This window comes from Tiliqua scincoides, chromosome 3 (genome assembly GCF_035046505.1).
Source record: "Tiliqua scincoides isolate rTilSci1 chromosome 3, rTilSci1.hap2, whole genome shotgun sequence".
In the NCBI taxonomy this organism is placed as follows: Eukaryota; Metazoa; Chordata; class Lepidosauria; order Squamata; family Scincidae; genus Tiliqua; species Tiliqua scincoides.
The window spans coordinates 44,129,308-44,142,882 of NC_089823.1; the positions used below are offsets into that span (position 1 = coordinate 44,129,308).

The 13,575-nt window shown below is 41.5% G+C and overlaps 2 protein-coding genes across 7 annotated transcripts in view; one reads left to right on the plus strand and one right to left on the minus strand.

Moving 5' to 3' along the window:
- Window positions 1-5,195, plus strand: part of CRYBG3 (crystallin beta-gamma domain containing 3) — a 37,415-nt gene extending 32,220 nt beyond the window's left edge. For both annotated transcript variants that reach the window (XM_066619307.1, XM_066619309.1), the window contains exons 16-19: window positions 2,517-2,640; window positions 3,217-3,375; window positions 4,023-4,182; window positions 4,768-5,195. In XM_066619307.1, coding sequence (XP_066475404.1) covers window positions 2,517-2,640; window positions 3,217-3,375; window positions 4,023-4,182; window positions 4,768-4,856 — 532 coding nt within the window. In that variant the 3' untranslated portion in view covers window positions 4,857-5,195. The remainder of the gene's footprint in view (window positions 1-2,516; window positions 2,641-3,216; window positions 3,376-4,022; window positions 4,183-4,767) is intronic.
- Window positions 1-13,575, minus strand: part of RIOX2 (ribosomal oxygenase 2) — an 82,909-nt gene that overhangs the window by 59,376 nt on the left and 9,958 nt on the right. For 2 of the 5 annotated variants that reach the window (XM_066619312.1, XM_066619310.1), the window contains 4 exons: window positions 13,279-13,444; window positions 12,214-12,302; window positions 11,401-11,505; window positions 7,025-9,194 (listed from right to left, as the gene is read on the minus strand). In XM_066619312.1, coding sequence (XP_066475409.1) covers window positions 9,036-9,194; window positions 11,401-11,505; window positions 12,214-12,302; window positions 13,279-13,444 — 519 coding nt within the window. In that variant the 3' untranslated portion in view covers window positions 7,025-9,035. The other 3 variants (XM_066619311.1, XM_066619313.1, XM_066619314.1) reach the window with 3 other exon arrangements.

The following is a 13,575-nucleotide window of genomic DNA, read 5'->3' on the forward strand; positions in this document are numbered from 1 at the left end:
ATTGTATCTGTGGCCTCATTAAATCTTACTTGAATCTACTCCTTTATTCAGTCTTTATGCTGTTGTTTGTTGTGATTTACCCAGTATTTGTAATGAACAGATTTCCAGATTTTATCTTACTTCTAGTCTTCTTTTCAGTTGATTCTAAGCCATGTTTACTTGCAACCCACATTTTCTTTCGGTTAGTATGCACATCAAGTTCAGATTAGACTTTTCTTTGTGATAAAATTACCATTATCTGTTTGTATTAAAAGAAAATTTTAAAGAAACAGTTGCTTCCGGGTAATACTTATTGCAAAGTTTCAGTTTCAAAATCTTACACTATTTTGTTTTGGAGAAAGGCTTCTTGACCAATGTAATTTTAAAAATGTGAGTGATCAGAGCTCATTTGAATAATGGTTTGTGTTGGTATTTGACATAGTGCTCTTTATAAAGGCTTTGATTGCAATGTTAAGTATTTCTTTAAGAAGAAACTCCATGCTCCACTGAAATGCTCACATGGGGCACACAATTATTATGTATGTATATTGCAAGCACATACTATTTCAAAAAGGTGGTACACCAATAGTAAAATACAGTTGGCCCGCATCTTACCAGTCTATTGCATGTGTGAATTCAAGTATATGTGCTCACCCCTCCTGAAAGAGAAAAACAGGTTTAAAAAATGCAGGCAATTCCACCCACCTAGAACTTTGTTTATGTTCTGGAGCGAGCCTGAAATAGGAGAATAAAGCTGCTGTTCTCTCAGTTCCCATTTGGCTATCATACTGTGCTTGTAGTTCTTAAAATTCCCCTAGGGGCTGGGGGATAAGAATAGGCCCTCAGTTTGGCTGTACTTGTCGTAAGAGGCGACTAGACAGCCACCAGGTAGATGGGACTCGTCAGCCTGGGAAGGCAGCTCATCTGAGAGAAGGAAAACTCTGATCCCAAACCTCCACTGCCTTGTGGCTACATCCAGTTATGGAAAAGGCTTTAGGAGTTGACCTTGAGGCAAAATCCGGAGCCGGAGTCCCTGACGCAGTTCATGGCTGAACACAGTCACGTTCTGGCAACTCCTGTGATGCCACTAGAACCAACCGTATTGGCTTTTGCCTTTGCATTGGACCATTTCAGCAATGTGGAGAGGGGGGATTTGCTGCATGGGTAACAGTGTATCTCTACTTTACCCAGGCTTCGAGTGCTGGAGAAGACACTCTGTTCCAGAACCACTATTCAGAGTGCGATACCATAGTCTTCCGAGACTGAAGGATGCCAGCATCTCAGTTCTTAAAGAGACAGTGCATATGTGTTGGCTTTAAGGGTGTTTCAACTATACATGATTTTGGCTTTACATGCTGACCTCAGAATGTAACCCTCATGTAAGATATGGGCAAACTGTATTTTACTATTGGTGTACCACCCTTTTGAAATAATAGAAGCATGGAATTGCCTGCTAACATGCTATCATAAGCAAAACAAAATGCATGAATAAAGTATAATTGATACGAACTGATGCATTCTTACCAAGGTGGTTTTCTAAGTTATAGATAACTGCAATACAGAAAACCACATGACAAACTCCATATCCTGAGCAGAGCTTGTGATTCTGTTCTAAAAGCAACTGAGGTAAAGGAATGGGAAGTCTCTTCTCCCAAGAAAAGAAGAATCAAAGTCTGCTGGACACATGCAGGACTTTGGTGCTCAGAAAAGAGATTGTCGCAGAGGAGTTTTGTTTGGAGTTCGTGAATCTGAAACAAATATTTCAAGTTCAAGTTATTTGCTTTCCTCTTCTCTCCCCATATGCCTACATGGGGCAATGCAATGACCTGCAATGACCTTACTGTCTGATCTCAGAAGCTAAGCAGGGTCAGGCCTGGTTAGTACTTGGATGGGAGACTGCCGGGGAATACCAGGTGCTGTAGGCTTATACCATAGTCTTCCGAGACTGAAGGTTGCCAACCAGTAATGACCTGCTGGCAAGGCTTAGAGGATGAGCTGTAGTTCAGTGGTAGAGCATATGCTTTGCATGCAGATAGTCCCAAGTTTAATCCTTACGCTCTCCAGATAAGGCTGAAAGAGACCCCAGCATAGATAATATTGAGCAAACTGGGCCAGTAATCTGACTCATGACAGCTTCCATGTGCCTATACCTCCAGGGTAGGAATTGTTCATTTGTTAAAATAAGAGCAGCCCTATACGAACTGAAAGGTAACGCTCTTTGTGGCTTATGTGAATGTTTGGCGTGCTTTAACTTGCTTGTTCAGTTATGATTCAGATGGGCCTTGGTTGTCATCTTGTTCCCAACAGGCTACCCAATTTGAACAGAAATGTTTGCAGTATGTGGGTTAAAAGAGTTCAACTAAATTGTTTTTGGTCCTTCCAGACCTCCGCTTTTATAGTTCAATTTTTGTTCAGCAGTGGCTTACATCTTGGCATTTTATCACGGAAATCATGAATATTATTTTAAGGATAAAAGTATTACTTGGATCTTATTTTGTAGAATTGCACAAACGTAGTTTGTGTTCTGTTTTGAACAGGTGGATCGCCTATGAAGGAAGTAATTTCTTAGGGAAACAGTTTCTCCTTGAACCCAGCAAGATTTCAAACTGGACTCAGTTTAGTGGCTGGAAAGCAATTGGCTCTCTTCGGCCAGTAAAGCAGGTACAGTAGAAAAGTATCTTGAAATAGTTGTCTGTCTCTTCCAAGGGACTAAATAGATATATTTAATCATGATCCTGAGGCAGTTCATGGCTGAACACAGTCACGTTCTGGCAACTCCTGCGACGCCGCTGGAACCAACCGTATTGGCCTCTGCCTTTCCATTGGACCATTTCAGCGACGTGGAGAGGGGGGATTTGCTGCATGGGTAACAGCCTATCCTCCATACCTACTTTACCCAGGCTTCGCGCACTGGAGAGGACACTCTGTTCCAGAGCCACCATTCAGAGCGTGACACCATGGTCTTCCGAGATTGAAGGATGCCAACACTCAAATGTTTTGATATTGGAGCTTTCCTGCTAAATTGACCTTGGACAAGGTCCAATTTTTGTATACATGTAGTGTGCCTACCCTCAGCTTTTTGTAAGTTATGGGAAATGCCATAATCATTTTGATAGCACAATAGGCAACTGAAATGTGAATAGGTGTTGTAGGTCCTATGAGGGGATGTATATTTTATATATATATATGTATTATACAATACACCAAGTATGAGATCATTATTCTTTTCAATTTCAGCCAGCAGCATACTTCAGAATAAAGAATAGATCCCAAGACAAATACTTGACAGTTGCTGGAAATCTAATGGATGCAAGAGCTACATCAGTGTGTCTTTCTCCATTAAATGGCAAGGATACTCAGATCTGGTGCTATAGTTGTGGACTCATCAAATCCAAGGTGCCTTGCTAGCTGTTAGAACTGCAATGTTACCCTGTATCAATCTTGTAGTATTATTTATAGATCCCTTTTCAGCAGCAAAATAAGGGGGATAAGTTGTGTGTTACACTGAATAGTTCTAAAAATTCAGTGTTACACTGAATAGTTCTAAAAATGATAGCCTGTACTGTTCTGAGTTTGTATCCATTGTATCAAGATATATAATTGACAATCTACTCATAGGACTTTTCAGATCTTGTCTATGTGTGTGGTCTACACATGGAGGAATAGCATACCACTGGCCCTGGCATATTTTCAGCTGGTCTCGTTTCCCACCTCTGCACTTAAAGCTGAAGATTTGAAAAGATATGCTATACATGTATAGCTGTATACTCAAAGCACATGCACTCCATGTGGCTGGGAGCCTGCATGAGCAGAATTCCTGTTTGCATCACCTGCCTACAGGTGTATAGCCATATGCAGATGGGCACCCTTTCCAGTAACTCACAAAAGGTCAGAAACCCCTGCGCTCATGGTTCTGTTCACTCTCTGTCAGGTCTATGAGACAAGAACATGAGCTGGAGGCTGTAGCTTGATTTCTGTACTTGGCTATAAATGTATCTCTACCAAAACTAGAAAGACATTATTTTCTTGCCCAAAACATCTAGGTCAATGATGCCTGTCTTGATGTGATTGGAGGCAGAGATGCACCTGGAGCTAAAGTAGCATTGTGGGTAGAACATGGGAAAGCAAGGCAGAAGTGGACATTTAACAAGGATGGAACCATCAGCTCCTACCTCAGTGACCAGCTTGTTCTTGATATCAAAGGTACTAACAAATCTAACTCAGAAAGGTACTTACCTGGTTGGTTCTGGCTGTTTACTTAGTTGTGCCAAAATTAGTTTTGGGTTCAGTCAGTAACTTTCTGAATTAAGCACTGCCAAACTTTTGTTGCTAAACATGAGAAACTAAAATGGTATATTCATTAATTTGTGATTCGGCTGAAAACAAGTGTTGTTTTTATGCCTTTAAAAGACATGAGGACTGGGGAACCCCAGAGGAGTTTTTAAGGGCATAAAATGCCTTTAAAGGCATAAAAACATCACTTCTGGTTTTTGGTCTGTGACTATCATTTTGAGCTCCGCAGAGGCCGCGGGCAGGGGTGTGCAGCCTCTGCTAGGCTAAGACCACCCTCTGGGGGGTATGCAGACCCGATCCACAGATAAGTGGAAACTGCAGACACGGGAACCCCCTGTACATTGTCACCTGCTTGTTTTCAGTGTACTTCAAGGGGTTCACATCAAAGTGATTATTTTAAAAAAATTGGTATGTATATGTAGCATGTACTGCATTGAACAAAAATATGCTTATAAGTACTGTGTTAACCATCAGTCTCTCACTTTTTTATTTTAGGAGGATATTATTATGACAGGAACCATGTAATTATAAACCAGTTCCACACTGGTGAATGCACACAGAGATGGGACTTTGAAATATTGTGAGTCCACCTTACAACTGGAAATACATCTAAAAATATGAACCAATGTGGGCACAGAACATTGTTGAATAAACTACTGAAGTCACACAGCACTGGAGCACATTATATAACGTCTGCCAGAGAGTAAAAAAAAATTATCAAGGTTAAAGCTTTAAATAGGTTGTGAATAACTAACCATATGTTCTCTTGTGTAGATTAGAGCAGCACACTGTCCTGCTAAGCAGTGACCAATACAAAATGCTACAGTGGTGACTTTACAAATTTTTTTCCCTGCTTAATAATGGTGTTTTCCTATAACATTTTCTAGTCCTTTAACCCTTTTTCCTCAATATTTAAGATAGTTAGGACAACTTACTATCTTAAGTTAAGCAGCTTGGGTTGAGAACTACATCCTGTCTTCTGCAGGTGTTACTGATTATTGCACTATTTTGTTATGCTTAGATGTCTCACACTTCTGGAAAATCCTAAGCTCCGACCTCAGGTAAGCTTCAGCACTGTAAATCACATTCACTAGACAGTTTTAAGCTATGCAAGTTTGTCTCTCAAGCATTATTTTAAAAAATGGTTGCAGGTTTTTTTTTAATGGATTTTCAAAAAATATGCAAAAGAAGCCATTCCTACCTAGTGGTGTAAAGGGAAGTGAGAACTCCATTAAAAGTCAAAAGAGGTCCTTTTGCTCTTCATTCATTAGTAATTTTACCCATGATAGACACTGCTTCACACACCTCAAATGTAAGGTGTGTTTCTTGCAGCTGTTTACCCTAATCCAAAGCAGCATGAGTGAGTCAGTCAGTTCAAAATTCCACTGCTGCAGTGTTTTGGCAGTAAAGAGGTGGAAGGGGAGATGAATCCCCACTCCACGTTCCTTCTACATGCAGCACTAGCTATTGCACTGGAAGGAAAAACTATGTGCTCAGGATCTGTTTGCACAAGCAGTTCTCTATCTAGCTGGGGATCTGCACTAGCAAACTGGATCACCTAGTACCCCAAGCTGCATCAGTGAAGTTTGGTTTCAGGTGAACCTTAAAATGTCATTTTGTAAGTGACTGAAAAAGATTGACAAGCTAAAACCAAAAGGTGCAAGCCTAGATTTCTAAAGCTGCACAATTTCTTCTGTTCAGGAGTAAAAAAAAATTATAATCATCAAAGCTGTAAGTTTACCACCAGGTAAAAGTAAATACTTGCAAAATGTCTCTTTAATATATTAAGAATGCCATATCCTCACATAATCTACCTAAGGGCTTGATCCACAACCCAGCAAACCCCAGGCACGAACACATTCTAGAGAAGCAGGTCCCACTTAATGTGCAGCTCCTGGGGTTGTTTGTAAGGGTGTCATTCACTGCTGCACAGCCTGCAAGCACCAGTCTCCAGAATGTTCCAGAGCTAAGGGAGCCACACAGTGTTGCATAGGTGTGTGGAGTGCATCCTAATGGCACTTTAAATTGTAAAATTCATGTTTTTACTTTTGCATTTGTTTTTTATTAAATGTAACTAGAGTACCTGAATATTTTCCTCTAAAGCACTTGTTTTTAAAAAGATTTTTCTGTATGATAACTTCTTTGAAGTACATTTAATACAACTCCTGTAAAATGTGTTCTGTAAAGCCTAGGTAAAATCTAGTCAACCTTAAATAAGGAGTAAATTTCATCTCGTGTATCTGTGTTATGTAACTAAGTACAGCAAGACTCTTGGGGTATGAAGCAGCCCCACTGCAGGCACAGCTTGCAACTGCAGAGGATTTGTACATACAAAGAATCCTGTTTGTCCCTTACACACATGCAGGCAGCACAATGGATCATTACCAGAAAAACCACTGCCCTAGTCCTTATTAACTGGTACTTCAGGCAGCATTGGGAGTGGGGGAAGAGGGCAAAACAGGGCTGCACTGCCCTATGCACAATTGCTGTACATAACACTGGCACAGGATTATGTTTCTGCAGTTGAATGAAACCTTGTAATTGGAACACTGTATGTAGATTATATTTTATAAAATGTTGCTGGGACAGGAAGGTTTGTTTTTATCTGGTTCATTTTGTACTGGTCCCAAAGGCAGTCTTTTTATATAATTCTAGGTATCACATTGTCCAAAAGTGACCTTATACATATTGTACATAGATAAGAGACTCCTCAGTGCCACTGGATTAAACACTTTTAAGATACAACCATGTTTTCTCTTTTATTTGCACAAGGTATTCCAAATACAGTATGCACTTGCATTATATTCTGTAAATTACAATCACTAGAATGCTCTCCCCTAGCCCCTACTTTACAAATGTGGTTTATGCATGCAGGAAAAACCAAACCACAGGAACAGAATTAGGGTTAAAAAACATTCTGTGCATTTAAAAAAAAACTGTCTATGGAAAATTTAGCACACTGACTGAAGTGATTTTAGCCCAGGGTCCACAGGCTGCATACGACCCGCAGAGCCATTGTGGGTGTCCCTGTGCTCTGGGGGTGTTCTGGGGCTGCCGCATTCCTGCTTGCTCTGCCCATGATTGGAGCTCTGCTCCAGTCGCAGCTAGAGGAAAATTCTGAGGGCTGGGAACGCCATGCGCAGCATGACATTCTGAGACTGTATACGGCCTTGAAATGTCACTGCCGCGTTTTTGGAAAACCCAAAAATGACCTTTCAAGGTCTTATAGGGCCACAGAACCTCGTTCTGAGGGCTGAAGCTGTTGCACATTTCCAGCCCTGGACCTCCCTGTGAGCGTGACAGAAGCTTGCCAGGGCTTTGGTTGCAGCCAGCAGAGGCCTCTGAGTGCCAGAGGTGCTGGGAATGACATCCCCAGCCCTGAAACTCCCTCCAGCTGTGACTACAGTGGCAGGTAGGTGGGGGCTGGGGAGCAACCAGGGAGCTGGGCTGGCTGGTGGGCTTAGGCAGAAGAGAAAGGGTTCTTGATTGGCGCGGACAGGAGAGGGTCTGGGGTGGGGTGAGGTAGCAGAGCAACGGGGAAGCCTCAGCTTCTTCAAAGAAAGCAGGAAGTGATATCACTTCCTGTATTCAGGTCACTTCCAGATGCCACATTTGGAGTGTGGGCCTCAGCAGGTGCCATGAATCCAATATGGTCCCCAGGATGAAATGAGTTTGACAATCCTGTTTTTGTCTGACCTCCTAAGGTATATCTTACAGTAGGATTACTCTGAAGTAAACAGTAATGAAGGGCAAGTTTATTGTCCATTTAGCTCCTCCATTGGGGGGAAATGTATGCAGGTGTTCTTATAGGGCTAGGTGACTTGGTATTAGCCACAAGACTTTTTTGTGCCTTAGTGACTGATGGGGGGGGGGGTGAACATGTACTAGTAAATATTGTGCTTGAGAAGGAAGAGTTGGTGTGGATTCTTGTCATCACGGTCTGTAGCAGCTACAGCCCTTTGCAGGAATCACAGAAAGTTTAAACAAAAGCTAGATCAAGCCAGTCACTGAAAGAACTACAGGTGAGCGCTGGGCAGCACCATAGAGGCCAAACAATAATACAGTTGACCCTGCTAGTTATAACTACAGATGTTGAGAGGTAAAGCAGACTAACATGGCATTACACCTGTAAGAATGATTAATCAAAGACCCACTCTTGCAGTGCCAGTGGAGATGCTTCTATGGCATGTAGCGCTAATCACGAGGATCTTTTTTCACACTGTTATACTGCCGTTCTCCAAGAAGCGCAGGGTAGAGTACATGGCTCCTTCTGTTCTCACAACAAGCTGTGAAGTAGGTGAGGCTAAGCCAATAGCACTGGCCCATTGTCACCCAGGAAGCTTCATGGCTTAACAGAGTTCTTCCAAGTCCAACTCCCAAATCACAACAGCATCCAGGCTCTCCTTCCCACCCCACTGTAATTGCCTTCCTCTCATGCCAGGCATCCCAATAAAGTTCCAATGCTGCTGTATAGGAGAGAGACCTTAAACACTATGAGATGTACTTCATTTCACAATCCAATGTGTGTTCTTATTTTATATTTAAAATCAAGTACAGCATGTTTGAACTGGATGTGTGTGTTTATAGGTCAGTCAATAAAATAAACCCTGAGAATAGGTAGCATTTTAGGACAAATAAATCAATCTTTCAGATGTTACTCCATGTACAAAAGTAGGGCTTCTCCTTTTATTCCAGTGGAGAAAATAATGCTGCGTAGCTCACCCACTGAAATCCAGAGGATCCACTTTTCCAGGACTCTTTCGTCAGATTACTTCAATTAGCCATTCACTCCACAATGATAGTGCCAAGTTTTCTTTCTCTGCATCTGATGCAAGATTCAGTTCCCTGACAAGGATATTCTCTCCACTCCAAATTTGCTTCAGTGCATCCATATGGGAGAGGGGAAAGCGTAACCCATGTGGCTTTTTTTAAAAAAAAAAAGAAAAATTACATAGATCAGCTTGAATATCTGCTTCGCATGGAGAAGGTCCCAGACACAACCCCTGACATCTCCAGGTTGGCTGGAAAAAATTCCCATTCCAAACCTTGGACAATCACTGCCTGTTAGTGTGTAGACAAAACTGAGCTAGATGGACCAATGGTCTGACACAGTGTAAGACAGCTTCCTATGGTCAATTAAATACCCTTGCAGAGAAGTACTTACAGAACTTCAAATCTACAAATTTCTTCACACAGGGGGTACAGATTTGTGCATGAACTTTTGCTGAGTGTTTAAGAGCTAGCTCATATTTCTCCTCCTAATATATAGCCAAGTGTATTTTCTGAAATTTGTTATTCTGAGCAACTTTGCAGCAAAATGAGAATGCAAAGTGGGATATTTTTAAAAAATCCCAAATACCAGCTGAAAGGCAACTTTTGCAACTCAATTATGTTTGGGCTAGCACTTCAAATATATTGCATTTACATAAGCTTGACTCCAGCACATTCCAAACAAAACCTTTATGTTCACAAGGCAGGTACAAGTCACAGCACCACACTATAAAACCACATTCCTCCTTTTGAGTATGTAGAACAAAAGCTGTTAACTTTAAAAGCAGCAGAAATGCCCTCTCTCCAAAGAGAAAGCCTCATGTTAAGCCTTATTTGGAGGTTATATGCAAATAAGCAATTTGCAAGTGAATTCCTTTGGCATATCCAAAATTAAACACATTTTATAATGTGTTTAATTACTTTTGTTCCTCATTTTTTAATTCAAAAATTTACTAACATGCTTCCACAAAAACATACTAAAGATTATGTGCAAGCATCACCCTGTATCCCTGTGGGATAGGTTCCTGCTGTTACCACAGATAACAGAATCCATGGACAGTAACAAACCCTACAGCAAGCTGTTCAAATTACTTATCTTTGCTTGATTGCAATCCTCCTGTCACTATCTCCTGTGTCTCTGTTGCCTGCAAACACTCACAGGAAGCAAGAAAAGCTAACAGGAAGGTCTCTGGAGGGCTGTAAACAAAGCAATGCTTATCATAGAGTTCATAGAGATTAGCATCTCTATGATCATTTTCACCCCTCCAACCTGCTTGGTTCCTGTCTGCAATCAGACAGAACAGTCATTTGGCGATGGTGGAAATGGTGAACTGTGGAATGGGACCCTCTGATAGGCAGGGATGTGTATATAGCCATATATATTTTTAATTGACAGTTTATAAGGAAGTTGACAATTGCAAACACCACATGCAGACTACAGCAGAGATAACAAACACCCACCTATGCAACTATTTTTTAAACAATTCTGATAAAAGAAAAAAGAATTAACTGAGCATTTAAATTGAACCCAGGAACTTCATGGGGAAGGTATTTTACATTTGCAGCACTACCACTGAAAAAGGTCTTATTTGAACTGTACAAGTATTGGGTTTTGAAAGCAAGACCTGTGGCTCTCAAGCTTAATGACTGTACCTGTACAGAGAGATTCTACTGCAGACACAATTCAAATGTCTGCATGAGAAACAATCATGGAACCTACTTGAAGGTTCATTTAGAATACTGTGTGCTGTTTTGGACATAGACACAAGCATATCACAGAGCTGGATGGAAAGGTGACCATCAATGGGTTGGAATACATCTCCTACGTGGAAAGATAAACATTTTGGGGACTTTTAGTTTTAAAAGATTAGCAGAGGGGCAGGAGAGAGAGGACATGATCCTGATTTATACAGGTATGAATGGTGTGGAGAAAGCTCATGGAGAAATATTTTCCTCATAATAGAACTCAGGGTCACTCAACAAAATTCCTGGGCAACTGATTCAAGACACTATTGAAGACAATAGTCTTATTCATGAAATTACAGTATATGGAATTTGCTGATTCAGTGGTAGTTTGAATACCAACTGTTGAGAGAGGGGCAAGCAGGCACTATCTTCAAACCATGGTTCTGGGCTTCTTGGTTGGCCACTGTTACAAACCAGTTGTTGGAGCCTTGGCCTGATCCAGCAGGCCTTTTCTGAAGAACACAGGAAGAAAAGGTCATGACAAAAGTTAAGCATACTGCTGGCCAAACCAGACAGATGGACAGGGAAAGATCTTCATAATGCAGTCTGAGAAAAAGAAACTTCAACACAGACAACAAACCACAAGTCCCAGGAACAGAATGAAGAACCAACCTCTGTTACTCCTTCCTCATTCTTATCCTCATCCCCCATCATATGGGCTTGCCTTTTGTTTTTTAAAGAGTGATAAACATAAACCATTTGTTTAATGGTATCATCCTGGGAAACAACAGAAATAGTTACTGTATGCATTATCAAGCAAGCAACATAAAAGCACAAAATAATTCCTCCATTGTAAGACACATCCAGAAACTTCACTATTCACTCTCTTTATGCATAGTAGTTCAGAGATGTTGCTGTAGCTGAGTGCACATGCTCTGTCTGCAGAAAATACTTGGATTCAATCCCTGGAATCGTCAGGTAGGACAGAGAAAGATGCTTGCCTGACATCCTGGAGAGTCTGCAGACAATACCACACATTACACGGACATCATGATGTGGCCTAGTTTCTTTTGGGTTTTTTGTTTTTTCAAGTTAGTGTGGGGATATGAAACAGGAGGGAACCACAGAGCTTCTATCCTTAGCCAGATGGATTAATGGTTTGACTATCTTTTCTTACCAAATTTTTGTAAATTCCTGAGGAGAGACCAGCATGAGGTTATATTAAAAAACAGTTACAGAGTCTAATTTTTAAACTTCACCAAAATACTACCATCTTTCCTTTACAGAACAGTAATGAACAGTAATGTCATAACCAATTCTAATAATGTGCTGTGGGATGCTTTGTCTGCACAAAGTACTCAGATCCAATCCCTGGAATTGTGAGGTAGGTCAGAGAAAACCATCTAAAAACAACACACAACCCATGTAGCAACACAAAAACATCACAGTAAAGCCAGTATCTCCAGACATTTGCTCTGCACTCACCAGGGGATCTTGTTCTGGTTCCACTGTAATTACCGTGTAGTTTCTAAACTGTAATCTGATTGTGCTGTCTACTTTTGGTAGTGTTCCATCTACAGAAAGAAAGGAGAAGCAATTACATCAGAGAAAGACAACCATCCTTTGCTGCTCATCTCTAAGAGCTAGTGCAGATGTCACTGCAGCCGGCTAGCACCTGAAAATAGTTACTTACACAAGTAGTCTACTTGTACAAGCAGTGTAACATTTGAAGTTAAAACCCATAAGGGATTACTGCCAAAGGAGCTGCTGAGATCCTCCATGGGTCAATTCCATCATGACAGACACACACACAAAAAGAGAATCTTCAGAATGTATCATCAGTACTGACTCTATACGTCATGTCATCTGTGGCAAGTCAATTCCATACTTCCAAGTAGCAGAAACCTGGGACTGGATGGATCTGGGGGGGCCATGGGTGCGTGCCCCCAAACTCATGCCAGCAGGGAAGGGCGCCCATCGGGACAGGGAGCAGCCCAAGCACAGCTGGAAGAGGTTGCTCCAGAGGGCCGAGTAAGAACAGGAGCCCAGATCTACCCAGCAGGTAGATCTGGGCTCCAAGTCTGGGTGGTAGCCCAGATCTACCTGCCCAGTAAACCTCGCCAGGGAGGCCAAAGTTCAGCCAGGAGCCCAGGTCTACCAGCTTGGTTGACCTGGGTTCTGGAGTTAAGGTACTACTCATGCCCCCCCCCAACACAGATCCGCCCCTCCCTGGGACAGGGCCTTCTTGGCAAGAGCCCCAAAAGATTCAAACTCCCTTCTTCGGGAGATTAATATGGCTCCTTCACTTAATGTTTCCAAACAGAACACATTTTAATGTGCTATGTTGTCTCCCTTTCAATTATTTTTAGGTACTTCTGTTCTTAACTGCTGGTTTCTGTTCTATTGGTTGCTGTATTTTTATGACTATGTTTTATATCTGCAAGTCACTTTAACAAAAGGTGGGCTAGAAATTCATTGAACAAAATAAAATTGTCTGCCTACCTTCTATAAATCCCCTCCCTGCCCTCACCCACAATAAACAAGAGTCACCTGGAGCCAAGGAGTCCAAGCTAGTCTCCAAAAAAGGAGGTAACCGGTTCATAATGAAATCCTTCTTCATGTCAGATGATCTCGGTTCTTTGCCATTTTCCACGTGATCTGCAAGGCATCTCAGGAAGTCACTTAACTGCCTGGATGAATCAGATAAATCCACCTTCTAAATAAAGAAGAAGCAGAATTTATGTTAACGTTCAAATCCACTAAGACGCTAGCTCCCAAGCTACTGTGAAGCCTGCTGCACTAGCACTGAATTGTAGTGAGTGTGTGGAGTGTGGCTGATGTGAGTGA